The sequence below is a fragment of the Equus przewalskii genome, chromosome 7 (genome assembly GCF_037783145.1).
Source record: "Equus przewalskii isolate Varuska chromosome 7, EquPr2, whole genome shotgun sequence".
In the NCBI taxonomy this organism is placed as follows: Eukaryota; Metazoa; Chordata; class Mammalia; order Perissodactyla; family Equidae; genus Equus; species Equus przewalskii.
The window spans coordinates 3,074,383-3,092,439 of NC_091837.1; the positions used below are offsets into that span (position 1 = coordinate 3,074,383).

Here is an 18,057-nt window from a genome sequence, read left to right on the forward strand (position 1 = left end):
TCATTTTGCAGTGAGAATGTTTATTGAGAATGGCTCATTACAAACAAAATATATTTATGTATAAAATCTCTGCAGTGCAAAAGATCCCTTTTGTCCCCATGTGGCTAGAGTGAACAAAGCCAGCTGTCCAGTGTGGTTTCGGGGGCTGCACTGGTCCCCCAGCATGTGGACAGGGGGTCGCGGGTGCCACATGCTGTGGGCAGAAGTTCCTGACATCCGGGCTCCTTCTCCGGCCCCATTTTCATGACTTGTGCAAGGACACAACATAGTGTGGTTTGTGTTCTGCCTCCATGACCATCCCCAGGCAGATGGCACCATCTCGCTGGCAGGCAGCTTTCTTGTTCAGCTTCCAGACAGGTGACATCTAATTGTGGCTTGTCCTGAGAAGCCACCGTCTGAGCCCAGGGACTGAGCGTTTCTACATGTTACATGGTGGACCGAGGTGCTGTGACCACTCTTGGTGGAGGCTGTTCTCCATGACACCCCCATCAGCATGTGCACTGTGCCTCGCTCACATTCAGCCAGCCTGAAAGCTACACTTCCTCTCATTGTTTTCCTTGATACATCTGTTCTCACCAGGATTTTGTCCAGACCCCTTCTGACGATGCCCAGACCCCACAGCTGCCATGTGTGGTACTCCTGAGCATAGAACCAGAGCTCCCTGGGGTCTTGGGCTACCTAGCATTAAGGCAACAGAGATGAGACCAGTCTAAAGGCAACACTAGTCTCTGAAACTGGGGGGCTGCCCAGCTCACAGCGCCTCCCTCTTGGCCAAAGGCTGTGCCTGGCGTTGAGGAGCAATATGACTGGTGGTCTGACAGCCCTTGTAAGCAGAGCCCTCCTCTGCTCCTCAGAGCAGCCACGGTGGGGAGGGCTGAGCCGGCAGGTCGGGACAGAGGCTGAGCGTGGTTTGCAGCCTGGGTGAGGGGCAGCTGCCACCACTGCATCATGCCTTGGGCACTGGAAGACCAAGACACAGGAGTGCAGGGGCGGTGTGGCTGTTGGGGCATCCTGCCCTTTGCCAGAGGCAGCCCATGAGGGGTGGGAATCCCAGCCCCTTTGGGAATGGTCCATTTCCCTCATTTTTTAGGTGCAGACCTGGGTTCAAGAGTTCTCCCCAGACCGGGTGGATTCTGTCTGGAAGGTGAGGGGCCCAGGCACTCATCCCAGCGGCCGTGAGTTTCCTTTCTCTTTGTAAGAGAACTTGGGCTGGCTTACCTACCCTGTAAAGAGAGGTGTCTGTGGTTCCAAAGTACCTGCAATGTCACTATTATTGTCTTACGTGAGGGTGATTCTCACTTCCCAAAAGTGAAAACTTAAATCTAAAAAAAAAAAAAAATCAAACACCCCTGCCCCCGCCCCCCAAAAAAAAGAAAGAAGAAAAGAAACAGCTCTAGTCCATGTTACGTGCCATGCTATGTGATCCTGGGCGGGCAGCTCCCTCCTCTGTCAAGATGGAAGAGACCCATCATTCTGTGCAAAAGGTCCGGGCGTGAACACCAGGGTGGGTGGGGGGCCACAGGCCGCCTGTGCCATTGCTTCAGGAGCACAGGCCCCAGTGCCCCAGCATGCTCAGCCCCATGAGACCTGGGGCTCCTACACTCGGAGATCGGGCCCCACTGTCGGGACTTAGGCTAGAGTTAGGAGGCCTTGTGGGTGAGGGGATCTTTGGGGCCCAGGAAGCTGTTCCCGGCCCTTGGGATCAGACATTCTTGGAGCACACTCAGCACTGCCAGACAGCAGGAGCCAGGGCCCCACCTATTCCCCTGAGGACCCTCCACCCTACACAGCTGGAGTACCTGGAGGGCCGTGGCGGACCTCAGAGTCCTTTCTGCCTGAGGTCCAGCCCTCCCTAGGGCCTGGAGGCCTCACAACCAGCCACAGGAACGCGGGTCCAGTGCGAGGCAAGAGGGGGTGGTGGCACCAAAGGGCAGAGGGGGTCTGCAGCACTTCCAGGGGAGATGGTGAGGGCAGTTCCCAGCGAGGCCTGGAGCAGTCCACAGCCCCAGGGCTGGGGTCAGATACAAACACGCTGATGCTGTCCTGACAAGTGGCGTCTCTCTCCAGGGCTCAGTCCAGGTCTGTCGGGAGACAGGCTCAGACTTCTCCCCCAACCCTGGCTCTTAGGCAACAAGGGCACCTGCGGGGCGGGACGTCCCCTGGGCACAGTTGGAGTCAGGCTCAGGGTCCTGGGGGAGGCTCTGCTCAGACACTCCGGGGATGCTTCCAGCAACCAGCAGGTGCCCAGGGTAAGTGGCCTGACGACACACGCAGCACTGGCGGACAGAGCAGGTGCGCCGCAGCCTCCTAGGGTCCCCTGGGGCTTTGTCCCATAGGCCAAGGCTGCAGTTCCGCATCTGGGCCCCAGTGGTGGGAGCCTGGGCCAGGGACACCTGAGTGGGCCCAGCAGGGTCGGGGCAGGGTGGGGTCTGAGGGCCTGGGGACACCAGGCTCCTGCTGTCAGCTGTCCAAGTAGACAAAGAGGATGTCCTCGTCTGTGCCGTAGCTGGTTCTGGCCTCCTCGAAGTTACTGATGCTGGTGCTGCACATTCCTGCTGGGGGCAGGAAGGGCAGAGCAAGGTTGGCAGGTGGGGGGAGCACCCCCCTTGCTGGCACCCAGGGGAGCTGAGGGAGGTCTGACCATGTCCTGCCTTCCTGGCCACCTCTTGCCACTCGAGTCTTTCACCCTCAGGAAGCCCTCCTTGACTATTTCGGCCTTCGTGAGCTCCTTCTCTGACCCCTCCCCAGGTTAGCAGATGGAAAGTGAGGCCCAGAGAAGGGAAGAAACATCTTGAGGCCACGTGGGTAAGTCTGTGTGAGTCAGGGCTGTCTTTCCCCATCCCCAGGGCAGTGGGGAGCCCCGGATGGGTCTGGAGCAGGGGCTGGGGCTGGGCAGACTTTCCTTTCTGATGAGCATACTGGCTGTCCTGGGAGGGCCAGAGTCGTGGAGGAGGGAGGCAACTGCAGCCTGGGCAGCATGAGGCGGAGGCTGAGGTGGAGGTGGGGCCCTGGGTAGTGGCAATGTGGGAGGGAGATGGCCTGGCCTGGTGATGACTGGAGTATGGAGGAGGCCAGCATGGCCCCAGGTCTGTGGCTGGTTTGCTGCATGGCCAGAGGGGTGACACGGATGACAGGAGCCCAGGAAGAGCAGGGGCTCTGGGGAGAAGGCCATGAGGGAGGTCTTGGCCACACCAGATTGATTTGGAAGGAGTCATGGGGGCGGGCATAACAGACCTGAAAGCAGCTCCACCCGCTGTCCCCACCCTTGACACTCACGGTCTGCGTAGGCTGGGTTGTTGTAGAAGATGCAGCTGGTGGCCCGGTTGTAGCCACGCAGCACGATGAAGTGGCCCTGGTAGTCAGGGGTGCGGCAGAAGCAGTGGTGGCCACTGGGGGCAAAGCAGCAGTACTTGACGGGGCTGGAGCAGAGGTCACAGTGCAGCACCCCTGAGTTCACCAGCACAATGGCCACGTGGCCCTGGGCCAGGTGCTCCTGGATGTCCTGCACACTCACGGCGCTGTGGGTGGAAAGAGGGTCAGCTGGTGCTGCTGGGCCCCATTCCCCATCTCTCAAGTGGAACCCTGCTTGGACCCCTGTTCTGCTCTATGTCACAAAGCTTAGGGACATGGCTCTTCTTCCCTCTGCCCTGAGCTCCTTGCAGGCAGGGACATTCTGCTTTGTCACTGTGACCCAGGCCAAGCACAGGACCGGGGGGGCGGCTCTGAGTGTGCCCGAGGGCAAGCTGGCCCCGTCAGGCCCTTCCCAGGATGGCAGGAGGTTAGCTCCAGACAGGCACCTGTCAAAGGCCACTGGAGCACCCCAAGGGACCCCACCTCCCAGCTTGGTTAGTGAATTTTTTCAGCAGAGCGCCCCTCCTTGGTCCTTTACCCTAATCATGTGTGGTTTACGTTGGAAACTGTCAGTTTAACTTAATTTCCAAAATCTGAGCCAAGCAGGGCTTCACCAGTTTAAAAACAAAATGCTTCTCTGAAAGGGCTATTTTTCTTTTTTCCTAAGGCTCCTTGTGGCAGAGGGGGTTGCCTGAGAAAGGCTGGTTGGCAGTGCTTCCAGGGGGACACTCAGTTCCCCAGAGCCAGCTGCTCCTGAGGCAGACTCTTAGGCCCTGCCCCATTCGATGCCCCACAGAAGGCAGCACATCCAAATAAAAACCCAGAAAAAGAAAAGGCCTGGGAGTGGGGGCATCCTTCAGGCTGGGGCTCCACCATTTTTGCTGGGGGGGATGCTCACCCACTTAGGCCCTCCTTCCTTAGCAATCTCCTCAGGAATGGCGGCGTTAGCACTACGTGGCCTGGCTCAACCCCAGCCCAGGCCCTTGTCATGTGGCAGTCTGGTTTGCGGCCTGTGCTGGGAAAACATGCCATTTTTCCATTTGGCCTTTGAAATGAAATAGCTGGCTGAGTTCCCAATGGTATGTACAAGAGTGAGATTTCAGCCACAGGAAAAAAGCAGGGGCTGAGCTGGAAGGAAAAGCAGCGGGCTTCACGGAATAACTGGGTGTGGAAGTGCCGGGTTCAGATCACAGCACAGCCAAGTTGTTGGTGGTGACTGCAGGCAGCTCGCACTGTTCTTCCCATCCTCATTTTCCTCACCTTAGGAATGGGGACAGCACCTATCAAGTGCCACTGCATAAACACACGCTGCCTTTCCTTCCAACATGTACTCAAGCGGCCGAGGAACGTGTGGAGGCTCTTCCTCCGTTTTCCAAGTTGCCTACTGTGCGGCTACACTACGTTAATAACGAAACAGCAATCTGTAAAGGACACGGAGACCTGAGGAGAGTGGTCCAGGGGAGCCTGGCCGTGGTCTGAGCCAGCAACCTTGAGCAGGGTGTCCACAGTGAGCCCCGAGAAGAAAGTCGCTCGCGTCTGGGCAAGTTACTCCCAGGGTTTGCCTGAATCCTGCCCCCACATCTAGATGAGAGGGGAGAGACCCACATAGGGTCACAGCAGCCCGTGGGGAGATCTGGGAGCCAGGCCTTCCTACACAGCCCACACAGGAGCTGTCCTGTCACCCTCTATCACCCTGCTGGCACGTTCCTCAGGCCGTCGCCCCTTCATTAGGGTTCCTGTGTTCCGCTCACCAATCTGTGAGCAGCCTGAGGGCTGGCTAGAGTCTGTTTTGCTCACCTGTCCCTCCAGCCCTGCTCAAGCTCTACCCCAGGCCAGAGTTTTGTGTATCGTAGGTCAATAGCCCTACTTGTCCCCATTTTATGGATGGAAAAACTAAGGCTCGAAGGGGGAGAGGGGAACAAGTCAGTGCCACAGCCACCCGGGTAGGAAACCCAATTCTACCTGACCTCCGGGTCCCTAGCCTTTCCTGTGTGCCATCCTGCAAGTCTGCGGGTGAGCAGGTGAGCAAGGAAGGGTGGGGGGAGGCTCACCATTTCTCCACCAGCACCTTGCAGGCCTTGGCTTGTGCAAACAGCTGGTTTACCCGGGTCTCCTCTGTGTCAAAGTGCTTTCTGTAGAAGGACTGAAAAGAGAAGGAAGGGCAGTTGGAGGGGCCACCCATCCTCACCCGATCTGGACGAAGTAAACAGCACGTTATGGAGTTAGAGACGGTGGGAGAGCAGAGGAGCCTGGCCTGCCTGGGGAGCTGACACATATAGCATGCCTGAGCAGAAAGCTGTCTGTGGCGAGCTGGCAGGGTGGCTGACTGGAGTGCAACGGACCACCCAGGGGCACAAGGAGGACGCTCAGGAGATGGGGGGGCCGCCTGGCTCGGGTGGGCACCCTGAGGAAGCTTAGTCACCCCGGGCTTGTGCACACCCGAGGGCGCGAGCAGGAGTCTGCAGTCAACGAGCAAAGTGAGGGCTGAGCCCATCTGACACTTCACCCCCATCCGGCTCTGCCAAGCGAGGTCTGTGGAACATACTTTGTCTGGTGCAGGGGCCTTAAGAGGGCCAGGGCCCCCGTGGGGGAGGCAGGTGACCCTGTTCTTGGGCCCTTTTCTCTGCCCCGAAGCCATGGTGACCAAGCCAAACCCATGAGCCTTCTTCCCATGGCCTAGAAGGTTTGCAGGAGAGTTAGGTTGACCAGCACTGGCCACCATGTGACAACCCTCTTGCCAAAAAGGCCATGGCGACCCTGCTCTGTCAAGTTTCAGAGCCCAGGCCAAGATCTGCCTCCGAGGCTGACAAGACCAGCCCTAGCTGTGCGGGGAGAGAAAACGCACTGGTGTATCAGCAAGGCGATGCTGGCATTCTTTTTCAAAAGAAAAGAAAAAAAAAAGGAAAGACAGCATTTTGGTTTTTCTTCCAGAATACCAATTACCCAGCTTGGAGCCAGCTGTCCCCCTGAGAAGGAAGAAAATGGGCAAATGATGGCCAGACAAGGTCAAAGTGATATGCTCTGAAGCTGTGCTGAGGGACAGCAGGGAAAGATGCAGGAAGGTGGCCTGAGACGCTCCTCCGCACGTCCTCAACTGCGGTCAGAGGCAGGAAAAGAGGTCTCTGGGCTGGGGGTGCCGGGAGGGACCCAGCTTGCAGCTCAGATCCTCTGGGGAGGCTGGACCTCAAGGTCACCTGGTCCGACCGGCTCCCAGATCCTGCCCATAGCAGTTCTGATGCTGCTCCCTGGTCTCCGCACACCTGTGTGTCTACTTGGGTCTCGACCGCACCCTCTTCCAATGAGTGGACCTGGTGAAGGCTCGGCGGCCAGCCACTCACCTGGTTTTTGTAGCCTTTGTCAACGCCCAGGGTCTGGGTACAGAAGCGGTGCCTCACGCCAAAGTGGCGCATCAGGTAGGCCAGGTCGATGGTCCAAATGCTCCTGGTCAGCCGCAGCTCCTGCAGGGCACTCTCGAACTCACTGTCGTCCAGCTGGCCCAGGTACCTGTGGGCAGACAGGCTGCTAAGGTTGGCTCGCCCTAGAGAGGCAGCTGGTCCGGGTCACCCTCCACCCGTGGGCCCGTCAGCCACTGTCAGAGCTCCTGCTCCCTGGAAGTCTCTGTCCTTTGTCATGAAACCCTATGTCCTGCTGGGGCACAACCTGAGGCTGCCTGGGGTGCATGCTGACCTCGGAGTCAAGGGCCGAGATTTTGCTTCTCAAGTCTCTTGCAGGCTGTGTGACTTTGGGCAAGTTGCCGACCCTCTCTGGCCTCACTAGCTTTGTTTCTAGGATGAGGTGCTTGGACTACATCAGTGGTTTTCTAAGTTTTAGGCACAGAACCCTTTTGTTAAACCTTTTCTTGCCTGGAATTCCAGGATGTAAAACGGGTAAGGGAGAAGCTGCCCTGGGGTTCCAGGCGGCAGCCTGAAAACTCTCCTACAAGGAGATGCCTATGGTCCCTCCAGGCTCTGATGGTCAAGACTCCTGGGATGTTCATGCAGCCTCAGCTTAGCAGTTAGCTCCCCAGTGACCCAGTCTCCCAGGAGCCCGAGGCCAGAAGGGTGAGGGCCCCCTGTCCCATCATGGACTCAGTCTGTGGGCCAGGCCTGGGCACCCGGGACTTCCCCAGCTATCCCCTCAGGTAATCCCAGAGTGGAGACTGGAAGGCCTGGTCCACTTCTTGCTTATGCACATGGGACCGAGCCTGGATGGAAGCTGAACCTCCCACAAGCCCCAACTAACGACAGCCACGCTGATGATGAATCCCACCCAGGTCTCTCCCTGCGTCTTCCCCAAGCCAGAGTAGGTGGTGTGGATGGGGAGGGCCTAGGCCTACCCACTCACCGCAGCACCATCCTGGAGCAGGCCAGGCCGCAGTCCCAGTGGTACAGCTGCTGGATGATGGGCACCGGCAGCTGCACAAAATCCCCTGCATGGAAACATGAGGAGGTCACAGGTCCTTGGCATAGTGCCCGCCACTGCCACCCCCATTGCAGCCACCATCTTTGGCTCCTGCCCAGATCCTGCAGGGGCTGTTCAGGGGCCAGCCCATAGCTTTTCGGGTTCCCCAATCCTTTCTCCTTATAACAGCAGTGATCTCCCGAAAACACCAGTCAGAATAGCTCAGCCTGACTCAAAATCCTCTAATAGGTTGGTTCCCATATCTCTTAGGACAATGCCTTCATGGCTGCTGCCCCAGCGCCCTCTGCTTCCTTGCCTCCCCTCATCCTCGCCAGGTTGCCCTCCAGGCAGAACCTTCACCTGCTGTGATCCTTTATGCCTCTGGGCCTTTGCACGCCTGCTCCCTCTGCCTCAACTCTCCTGGCACCCCAGGTGCCTGAGCTAACTCCTGTCTTCGGAGGCCACTTCATGTCGCTGCCCAACCCGCTCAGCCCCCGGCTATGTGCACACTCAGAGCCCCCTTTTTGGTAGGAGCTCCAAGGAGGTGGGATAGGGCCAGCACATGGGGGGCGCTCAGCAGATATTCATGTCTGAATTCATGGCCCCTGGAGGTTTGCCTGACGCCAAAGTCCCCAGGATCAACAATACGTGAAGACCACGGTGAGGAGGAGGGGACTGTCATGTAATCTGTGGATGTGGAACACTATCCTGGGCAGCCTCTCAGTCTGCCCTTGCCAAGCAGTGAGGCGGAGCAGAAAAAGCTGGACCTAGGCCTTCTAGCCCTGGCTCTGCCACTGGCTGGCTGTGCGCTCAGCAGCTGACTTCTTCTTGCTAGACTGAGTCTCGCCGTCTCTAAAATGAGGGACTTTGGTCTGATTCAGCCATTCGATCAACAAATATTTCCCAAGAGCCTGGCACGTGAGCTGGAGGTACAGTGGTGAGTGACATAGACGTGCCTGTCCCGGTGGACAGCAAAAACAAGCAAGTGTAAGAGCAAAATAGGGGGCTAGGCTAGGGAAAAGGGTGGGGTGGCCTTAGAGAGGTGAGTCACGGAGCACAAGGCAGAGGGGAACAGCATGTGCTGAGGCCCTGAGGTGGGGGCGAGCTGGCAAGCAGCCTACAAGACCCTCCTACTCTAGGATCCCATGAATGTGGGCAAAGTTCAGAGTTTAAAGAACTGGGAGGGACTTCTCTTTGGCTGTCACCACTCATTGCTCATTCATGACACCCATTCAGCACATAAAAACCCAGCCCACACCCACGTTGTTTCTTCATCTCAGGGGTCTCCAGGGCCTCTCTTGAACCCACGACCAGCTTGTACAGAGCTGCCCCAGGAGCCCGCCTGCCAGGCCAGCCCCGGCTCCCACCACATGCACCAACCAGAAGGGCACTCATGAGCCCTGAGTCCAGCCTGGCCTTTCGACCCAGCGGCCGTGTGTGGGCAGTCTTTTGCCTGGAGTGGGTTCCAAGCTCCTACTCTGCTGCCTAAACCCTCCCCAGCCTTCGAGGCCTGGCTCAGATGCCAGCACTTCTGGGGCCTTCCCTGACGCAGGCTGGCCACGCCCCTTCTTTCATCTGCCTTCCACCAGACTTAGCAAAAGTAACAAAATAAAATAAAATCAAGCTACTCTCCCCCCTAGACTATAAGCTTCTGGAGGGCAGAGAATCTGCTAATCTTGTCCACACTGTGGCTCACAGACGGGGACTCTGGTCTGTGCCCTGCTGGGCTGCTATATGTTCCCAGGAGGCAGGGGCTGTGACTGCTCCTTCGCTGCATTCGCTGCATTGTACTGACCTCCCTCCCTCCACTCCTCACCTCTAAGAGTATGCAGCGGGGCCCGTGGAAGGCAGGATGGCATGCCAAGTGCAGGCCACCCACTGGCTGAGTCACCTGAGGAGGTACCCGCCCTCTGTGCCTGCTTCCTCCTCTGTGAAATGGACCATCACAGACGCCAGGCTGCAGGGTGCTATGAGACTGAGGGCAGGGATGTATGTGAAGCCCGTCGCAGGTGCTGACATGAACCCCGCCCTCCAACCAGCTGGGGCCTGGCCAGGCTGAGGCTTTGTTAACTCTTCCAGGCCTCAGGAGCCTCTAAAAGGAACCTGGGTCGTCATTCAAGGCCTTCGAATACTCACCTCCTCCTATACGCCTCTTCCCACTGCCACAGACTCAGTCCTGAGGGCTCACTGCTGCCTGACTTCTGCCTGTCCTCTGCCCCAAATTCCACCCCCAGGCCCTTTCCTGTTTTTGTACACAGCAGCCAGAGGAATCCTATCCAGTTTCCCATTGCTCTTAGGATAAAGTTCTCGAACCCCACACCATGGCCTGCAGGGCCCAGCCCCACTTGGGCCCCACCAGCCTCATCATGGCCCTTACCCCTCACTCACTGTGTTCCAGTTACCCTGGGAACACATCAACCTTCATTCCACCCCAGGGCCTTTGCATGTGCAGCTCTGTCTGGAACTCTCTTTCCCTTGCAATTCTCAAGGCTGCCCCTTTTTGCCATTCAGGACCTAGCTCAAAGTCTCCTCCTCTGAGAGGCTTTTTCTGACTATGCCTTCAGGGGAAGGGGGCCGTCCTTCACAGCATCCTGTTTGATTCCTTCACAGCACTTAGCAAAAGTAACAAAATAAAATAAAATCAAGCTACTCTCCCCCCTAGACTATAAGCTTCTGGAGGGCAGAGAATCTGCTAATCTTGTTCACTGTTATTGCCAGTGCCTAGTGTCTGATGCTTAGTAGTAACTCAATAAACATTTGAATAAGAAGTGAACTTATTAAGCACCCACTGTCTGCTAGTCTCTGGGGACACTGAAAGTGACTAAAATCCAAGCTTTGCCCTCCAGGGATTCATATTCTAAAATAATCCCCCCCAATGGGGTGAGTGGAGGGAGAGCTCTAGGCAGGGTGCTGTCCCCTCATGCTGGGGTGCCCCCCTTTTCAGGAAGCCTTCACTGTGGCCACACACTGCCCTTTTCGTTTTTCTCTACACCGCTTTTACTCTCGCATATCCCTTAGTCACACTGTTATCTGCCATCTTCTTAATGTCCAAATGCTCTGGTCTCTCTTCCTTCCTGACCCCTCAGTATGGAGTATTGTGGTGGTGTCTGCCTTCCCCACTGGACAGACTGAGAATTCCTCAGGGGCAGGCAAGGACAGGCTTGCATCTGCCTCTCCCAGCCCATGGCCTGGAGCAGGCACTCAGACACACTTGGTGAATGGAAGGTCTTATCCCTTGAGATGCTCGGGCCCACCTGTCACGGCAATGCCTCCCCCCGACCCCACCAGGCTTCCAGACTACGGGCCTCTGTTCACAGCTCCCTCTTACTGTGTGGCCTGGGCTGTGGCACCAGCTGGCTGGGCCATCTCTGGCCAGGCTTTGACTGTCTGTGCCTTCCCCTATGTCCAGCTGTAAATGTGGCATGGGACAGCTGCTCGGTAGGGTCCTCAGGAACTCCACTGTCCCTCCTCTTATTGCCCTGATCCCTAAAACTCCGTGTTCCTGAGGCCCGGCAGGGCTAAACATCCCCATGTGGCCATGCCCAGTCTCGGCAAGGGCAGGCCAGCTCATAGGGACTCAGAGATACTCCTGTGGGGAGTGATAAGGGTAGGCGAGGCCTTCCATGCCGAAAGCTGCTGACAGATGTTGCTGCTTGGAGCCAAAGGACTGTCTCACCTGAGAGCTAGGGTCTGCCTGGAAGGCCCTGGCCTGGCTTCAGTTGGCAGCTGTCGCCAAGGAAGGAAGGCGCTCACTGGCCCTGAATACTTAACCCCTCAGCCTCCGTCTGCTCATCTGCAAAAGTGCAAATAACGATGGGAACCTACTTGACCGGGTTGTTACAAGGATTAATGAGGCACTGCATGTAAACAACTTAACACGCCTGCCCATAGAAGGCTCCCTAGGAACGGGAGCCATTATTCCACAGGGGCTCAGGAAAGGCAAGCGCCTGGTCTAAGATCCCAGAGTTGGAGGAGTAGGGATGCCAATCCCAGGACAGCATCAGACCCCACTCCTTGCTGCAATCACAAAAGACACCACTCCTTAGGTGTGACACCATGGTCCCACTGATGGCTTAGGGTGGGGTCGCACACGTTGGCGCCTCATTTTAGAGTTTACTAGCTTTAAAGTTTACTTTCTCTTTCTCATCAACTCTAAGCCTTAAGCAGAGCAGGAATCACTACTTTTCCCCTCCCCCACTTAGAAAAGCAGACTGTGGCCCACGCACTGAATGTCAGTCGTGGTTTCCGCCCCAAAGGAACTCAGATCACCTTGGGGCAGAAGGAACCAGAGGGTGAAGACTGTAGCAAGACGAAACGCTAAGCAGAGGAGGACAGGGGAAGGGGCCCTCCGATTGCTCTGTGCTCTCGGCCAGTTCCCTGTCCTTCTAGGCCTCAGTTCTCCCACAGTTCCCCGAGGGGACAGGATCTACCAAGGCGGCTCCAGCAGGACTTGTCACTTCTGGGGAAGGTGGCGCCCCTGGCTCACAATCAGGACCCTCCCACCAAGACCGCCAGGGTCCCAACCCTGGGAGTATCAGGAAACACCAACTGAGCGGGGCTGGGGAGGGGGGCCCAAGGCGGGAGCAGACACCTGGCCAGGTTTCACTCAAAGCTCCACAGCACGGCCCGAGGCGGCGGTCGGCCCAAGGTCGCGCAGCCGGACCCTGCTCTGAGCTAGGGCGGGGTCTCCTCGTTCCCAGGGGTGAGGGCTGGGCCCTTGGGGAGGCACTGACCCGGCTCGAGCGGCGCCCCCGCTGCCTCCGCCTCCGTCCTCATGACCCGGGCGGCGCGGGGCGCCCATGGCCCCAGCCCGGTGCCGGCTGCAGCTTCGGCTTCGGCTGGGACGCGAGCGGGGCCAGTGTGTGTCTTGTTCCTCCGCCGCCACCGCCACCGCGGCGGGGAGAACGGGAGGCGGCGGCTTGGCCGCCCCCAGCCCCGCCCCGGCCCTTCCAGGCCTGGCGTCCGGGCCCCGCCCCTTCGCTAAGCCCCGCCCCTTCCCTGGGCCTCGGGGTATGGGGGCCCCTCCCCTTCCATTTCCCCGACTCTATTCCTAGAGGCCCCCGGCCTCCAGCTCTAAGCCCGCCCCGCCAGTCGCCGTCTCGGCTGCTGGTGGCCCCGCCCCTTTCCTAGTCCTCGCGCCGACGCGGAGGCCCTTCTCCACCTCCGTTCCCCGGAAGCGCCGCCCCCAGCCCTGGCGTTCCGCGGCCATTGGCTCCCCAGAGGCTCTTTCCTTAGCAAGCTCCGCCCCTGCCCCGCCCCAACCTCGGATCTAAGGCCTGGTCCTGCCCCAAACGCCGCGGGCCGCCAGGAGACCGCGACTCTGGTCCCGCCCCCGCTCTACTCCATACCTCAGTTTCCCTATTCGTACGGTGAGATACCTCGCCTCACTCAGGACGCCCCGTACCTGGCGGGGCCGCCTTCCAAATGTTAAATTGTGAGGGGAGGTCCTGGCCCTCGGTCCACCGCCTGCCGCCCCCAGTTCGAGGGCGCGCGCTCCAGATCCCCGCCTTGCAGTGCAGCCTGTCCCTCGTGTGGGGTACTAGGAAGCGCGAGCCCTCCTCTCCCCTTGCCGCCCCAGGGGTCGGTGTTTCCGCCGGTACCTAGACCGCGTCTTCAGCCCTCTTTTCCGGGGCCGGAACTATCGTACCAGAGCCCACGTTTCCCAGCCGGCTGGGTGAGGACGCAGGGGAGGCGAGACCGCGCTCACCGCTAGGAAAAGGAAGGGGCGGGCCCTGCACGGGGCATTTTGGGAACGCGTGGTATTCTGGGAGCCCGGCGCCCCGCCATTCGCTTGTCCCGCGTCTTGGCGTTGTCGCCTGAGTCTCCGCCGCCCCAGAAAGGAAGAGGAGGCCGGAGCCGGTGAGGAGAGGCCGGGGGCGGGCGAGGGTAGGTCGAGGCACCGTGAGGGGTCGGGGGCTGGAGAAGGACGCGCTGCCGACGAGCTCTGCGGCGCTCGGGGAGAGAGAAGAGCGGGAAGCCCGGGCCACGCAGTAATCTGCGTCGCCTCGCTACCGTCTGGAAGTGAGTTCATTAGCTTTTCCGCAAAGTACCTGCTCTTCACTTTCTGTACGTCTGCAGGCCAGTGTTTTTCGAAGCGTCCAGGCAGTAGTCTTGAAGTCATTTCTGGCTGATTGCCTCCTTCAAGTCCTAGCTGGGTAATCCTTTTCAAAGTTCTTTGCATCTCTGCCTCCATCCCCCTTTCAGGCACTGGTCCTCTCGTGCTTTCAACACTGTCACAGAAGTTTTATGAAGTTTCCCTGCTTCTAAACCGTGCTCAATCCATTTTGTAAGTGCTGCTGCCTTTTCTTTGGAGCATTCCTTACCTATAGTTCTGCAGTGGTCCCTCTGCCTTCAGTATAAAATCCAGACTCCTAAGGCTCCTCCCCAAGGGAGCCTCTCTTTCCCAACCTCGTGTTCCCTTTTCTCTCTTGACCACAAATGTTGTGTTTTAACCTTTTGTCGTTGCTCATCTTGGAATAAAAAGTCCACTACTTGTTTTTTCTAATAAGGTCAATTCAGGTACTTGTCCTGATTACGTTTTCCCTGCTTATAGCACATTGTCACTTCGTGAATGCTTTGATATTTTCTCTTTAGCCTTGATGGTGAAGTGGAGGGTCAAAGAGCACTTAATGGGTTGAATTAAATTCACAACCTCTTCTCCAAGATTTGCCTAGATCCTTTGGCCTATATGTGTGCTGCCCGATTCAGTATCATGTGGCTAGTGTGACTGAGGGACTGAATTTTTTATTTTATTTCATTTTAATTGAGTTTAAATAGCTACATGTGGACAGTGGCTACTGTATTGCACAGTTCAGATCTGTATCATGGGTTCTCAAAGTGGTGTTTACCGCAACTGTGGGTTGACAGATACGTTGTATGGCACATGTATTCCATGTGGTAGCAGGGAGGGAGATGGGAAGCACTTTCTTTTCATTCCCAGCCCCCACGTCTTGCATGTGTCTGCCAGATAGGTTCTTCAAGCGAGGAGTTAAGTTCCTTTCTTCTGTAGAAAATGCAGCTTTGGCATTTTTACTGAGTTTTATGGAGCGTCAGGCCTTGAAGGAGGCATGGTGTGTACCACATGCCTTCTCAGGCTCTGAAAGATGAACTAACTGTTGTCTCTCTCACTGTAGAACTCTCTTCCTGCCAAGATGTCTATTGGTGTGCCAATCAAAGTCCTACACGAGGCCGAGGGCCACATTGTGACATGTGAGACAAACACCGGTGAGGTGTATCGTGGGAAGCTCATTGAAGCGGAGGACAACATGAACTGCCAGGTATCCTGCTTTGCACGTGAGGCTGGGGGGAAGGTTGGGCCTCCGTCTTGGACAGAAAGTTGGTGATTGGAGGCCTTTTTGAAGTTGTTCCCCTTCAGCAGTTACTTGGTGAGAGTGCCTGATGTGTGCCAGGCGCTGTTATAGGTGATGGGGATGTGGGCATAAATAAGAGCCATTTGGAATATTTAACTTTGTTTTCTCCATCCCATAATCATTTTCTCCCATATTTTGGAGACCTGTTGGAGAAAATGGCTCTTCTCCTTCCATCAGGTTCAGGGCTGTTATCCTTTTGCCCCCACGTGTTTTATTGCACAATGCTTGGCATTTAGCAGAATCTTACACTCACATACTATGTTTACTTGCCATTTTTCTTGGAGGAGGTGTCTCATTTGATTATAGCATCTATCTTGTGAGGTAAGCAGATTTGGTGATAGTTTTGTCACCTGCAAAGTAGGGAGAATGTGATTAATAGACTCATCTACTGAATGTCACTCTGCTAATAAATGTCGGAGCAGCTTCCTGATATGATGCCCTTTCCATGGTACTGTTTTGTTTGCCTTTTGCTAATAATCACGTGAATTTGTGTAGCATTGCTTCACAAAGTGTATCAGCACGCTTTCTCTTTTGTTCTTTAAACCATCACACGTGGGTTTGAATCCTAATTGTCTCGTCTTAACCATGTTAATCACCTCAGTTACCTTATCTGTAAAATGGGAGTGGTCTTATTTTGAGTCCTCCGAGATGTGAATGCCAAGGCAGAATTAGTTGTGCAAGAGATTTGTTGGAGGAACTGACAGTGAAGGAGAAGGAGCAGGAGTAGGCAGGAGAGCTTTCAGGCTAGGATGCTGGTCTGACACTCGTGAAAGGAGAAGGGAAAGGAAGGAGGATTGAGTAGGAAGAGCCTTACAGTGCAGTGTCTAAGAAAGCCTTGACCAGGGAAAGATTGCTCAGAAGAAGAGTCTAGCATGGGGCAGGAAGGGCCTGGCTCTGGTTCCCCTGCTGTGGTCAGTCATTGGCTGGCACCCTCGGGTGCAGGTGGCTTCAGGGTGAATGCTGTGGTGGATCCCGAAGGTGACAACTGGAAGCTGTTAGCTCCCTGCATTCCTCGTAGCCTATTGTCCCTGAAGGGAGATCTTAACAGTGTACTCCCAAGACTGCCACAGGGGTGAACCCACACCCCAGGACTGTTCTAACGATCAGATGAGTTATGTGTGTGCAGTAGCTAGCTCAGCACCTTGCACGTTATAAATGTCAATGTATGGTACCTGTTAGTATTTTCCAGGTGAGAAAACTGAAGGTCAGAGAGTTACCCAAGGTCACACTGTAGATCAGCTGTCCTAACTATCCATTATTCTCAGGGCTCATTCATTTATTTGTGACGTCCTGTCACTTGGAGCATCATCTTCCTGGCAGGTTGACCAGCTGGGACACCTCGCTGATATTTGGGGAGATAGACATCTGGTGACTGCAGATGTCTCTCCTCGGTGTTGATGCCATAGAGATGGGTGGTGTGGGCTCTCTAAAGGTGCTGGAGGATCCACGAGGTCCTCTAAAGGTGGGACATGACCTCCTTTGCCTTTGTGAGGTACCACTATCATAGGTCCAGTCCTCTGCCTTAAGGCATCCTCATTCTTTTTAAGGTACTTTAGTTTGGGGAGTAGAATGCAAGACAGAGGGTAGGAAATCGTGATGTGTTTATTCAGCTATTTGTTTGGACAACTTCCTGAGCTTCAAGGGCCTTAGACTTCCCATCTGTAATGTGAGGAGGGGATCTGACCAGATGACCCTGGTGGTCTCTCACATGCACACAGCCTGGTGATCGATCTGGAATCAGGTTGCAGCCTGCCGCCTAGTGTGACTTGGGGCAAGCTTTGGACCTCCCTCACCCTCTGTTCTCTCCTTTCTAAATCAGGAGTAAAAATAGCACCTCGGCCTCAGGACCATAGTGCAGAGTAAATGAGCGGACAGTTGTCACATGGTCGGGGCCAGCCCCTTGCCTCCCACCTGTGTTAATTCACTAGGGCTGCATAATGAAGCTCCACACTGGTGGCTTAAACAAGAGCAGTGTATTCTCAGGGTTCTGGAGGCTAGAGGCCAAGATCGAGGTATCACGGTTGGTTCTTCTGAGGGTCATGAAGAAAGGATCTGTTTCACACCTCTCTCCTTGGCTTGGAGGTGGCTGTCTTCTTCCTGTGTCTTCGCCTGGTCTTCCCTCTGTGTGTGTCTGTACCCTACTTTCTTCTCTTTTTTGTTTGACCACAGAATAAAGATCTACCTAAAAGTGACATGTAGCCTCCACCCTTAAGCACTGGGGAGGCCAGCTTCAGTTTCAGCATTCCTAACACAGAATCCTGTTTACACTCTGTCTTAACTGACACTTTATTTCAGTGTCCTAATCTCTTCTTATAAGGAAACAAGTCATGTTGGATTAGGGCCCGGTTCCCTCTGTAAAGATTCAGTCTCTAAATATGGTCACATTGTGAGGTACCGGGGGGGCGGGTTAAGACTTCAACATATGAATTTGGGCGTGAGGAGGGAGAACACACAGTTCAGCCCATAACACTGCCTGTGCCAAGATGCAGGGCTTCACCGGGTCTGCCTAAGCCTGGCAGGCACAGTCAGTAAGCCCAGCAGGCTGTGGCAGAGCTGAGCCCAGCGGCAGTGAGCACTGAGCTCAAGCCCACTCACGTCCTGCAGTGCCCTCTGCTCTCCGTCCTTCCTGGTCTATTAGTAGCTTTGGGGATGAGAGCATCCTCTTAGCCCTTTGCCTGCTTGTCCTGTGCTAGAAGGCAGCTGGAGTTTGTGTTTGCGATTCAATGTTGGGTTTTAATAACGTTTTTTATTATAAAAGTGGGGTTAGTCACACACCACAAAGATTTGGAAAACAGATGAGAGAATCCCACCACAATCACAATTGCATGGGTTTTTTCCTCTAGGAATGTATTTTGAGGTTTTAATGCTTACATTTTTTTCTGTCTCCTCTCAAAAAGAGTTGGAGATGGCTTACAAGAAATTATGTGGTAGGATA

The 18,057-nt window shown here is 55.8% G+C and overlaps 2 protein-coding genes across 22 annotated transcripts in view; one reads left to right on the forward strand and one right to left on the reverse strand.

Annotated features, from left to right (window-relative positions):
- On the reverse strand, positions 1 to 13,465 carry GUCD1 (guanylyl cyclase domain containing 1). 17 transcript variants are annotated; one of them, XM_070628256.1, is made up of 7 exons: positions 12,486 to 12,880; positions 9,889 to 11,545; positions 7,696 to 7,780; positions 6,690 to 6,855; positions 5,403 to 5,494; positions 3,277 to 3,518; positions 1 to 2,552 (listed from the first exon to the last, which is right to left on the reverse strand). In XM_070628256.1, exons 3-7 carry the CDS (start codon positions 7,704 to 7,706, stop codon positions 2,461 to 2,463), a joined length of 603 nt encoding a protein of 200 aa, XP_070484357.1. In that variant the 5' UTR covers positions 7,707 to 7,780; positions 9,889 to 11,545; positions 12,486 to 12,880; the 3' UTR covers positions 1 to 2,460. The 17 variants fall into 17 exon arrangements, with proteins under 17 accessions (XP_070484357.1, XP_070484354.1, XP_070484350.1 ...); XM_070628253.1 differs by having other exon boundaries at positions 11,429 to 11,545; positions 12,486 to 12,709; XM_070628249.1 differs by having other exon boundaries at positions 1 to 2,555; positions 11,429 to 11,545; positions 12,486 to 12,646.
- Positions 12,967 to 18,057, forward strand: part of SNRPD3 (small nuclear ribonucleoprotein D3 polypeptide) — a 20,393-nt gene continuing 15,302 nt past the window's right edge. Inside the window, exons 1-3 of one of the 5 annotated variants that reach the window (XM_070628262.1) lie at positions 13,007 to 13,121; positions 13,957 to 14,038; positions 14,886 to 15,029. In XM_070628262.1, the coding sequence (XP_070484363.1) occupies positions 14,904 to 15,029 (126 nt within the window). In that variant the 5' untranslated portion in view covers positions 13,007 to 13,121; positions 13,957 to 14,038; positions 14,886 to 14,903. Of the gene's footprint in view, positions 13,122 to 13,345; positions 13,639 to 13,956; positions 14,039 to 14,885; positions 15,030 to 18,057 lie in introns of those variants that run through there. The other 4 variants (XM_070628261.1, XM_070628264.1, XM_070628260.1 and 1 more) reach the window with 4 other exon arrangements.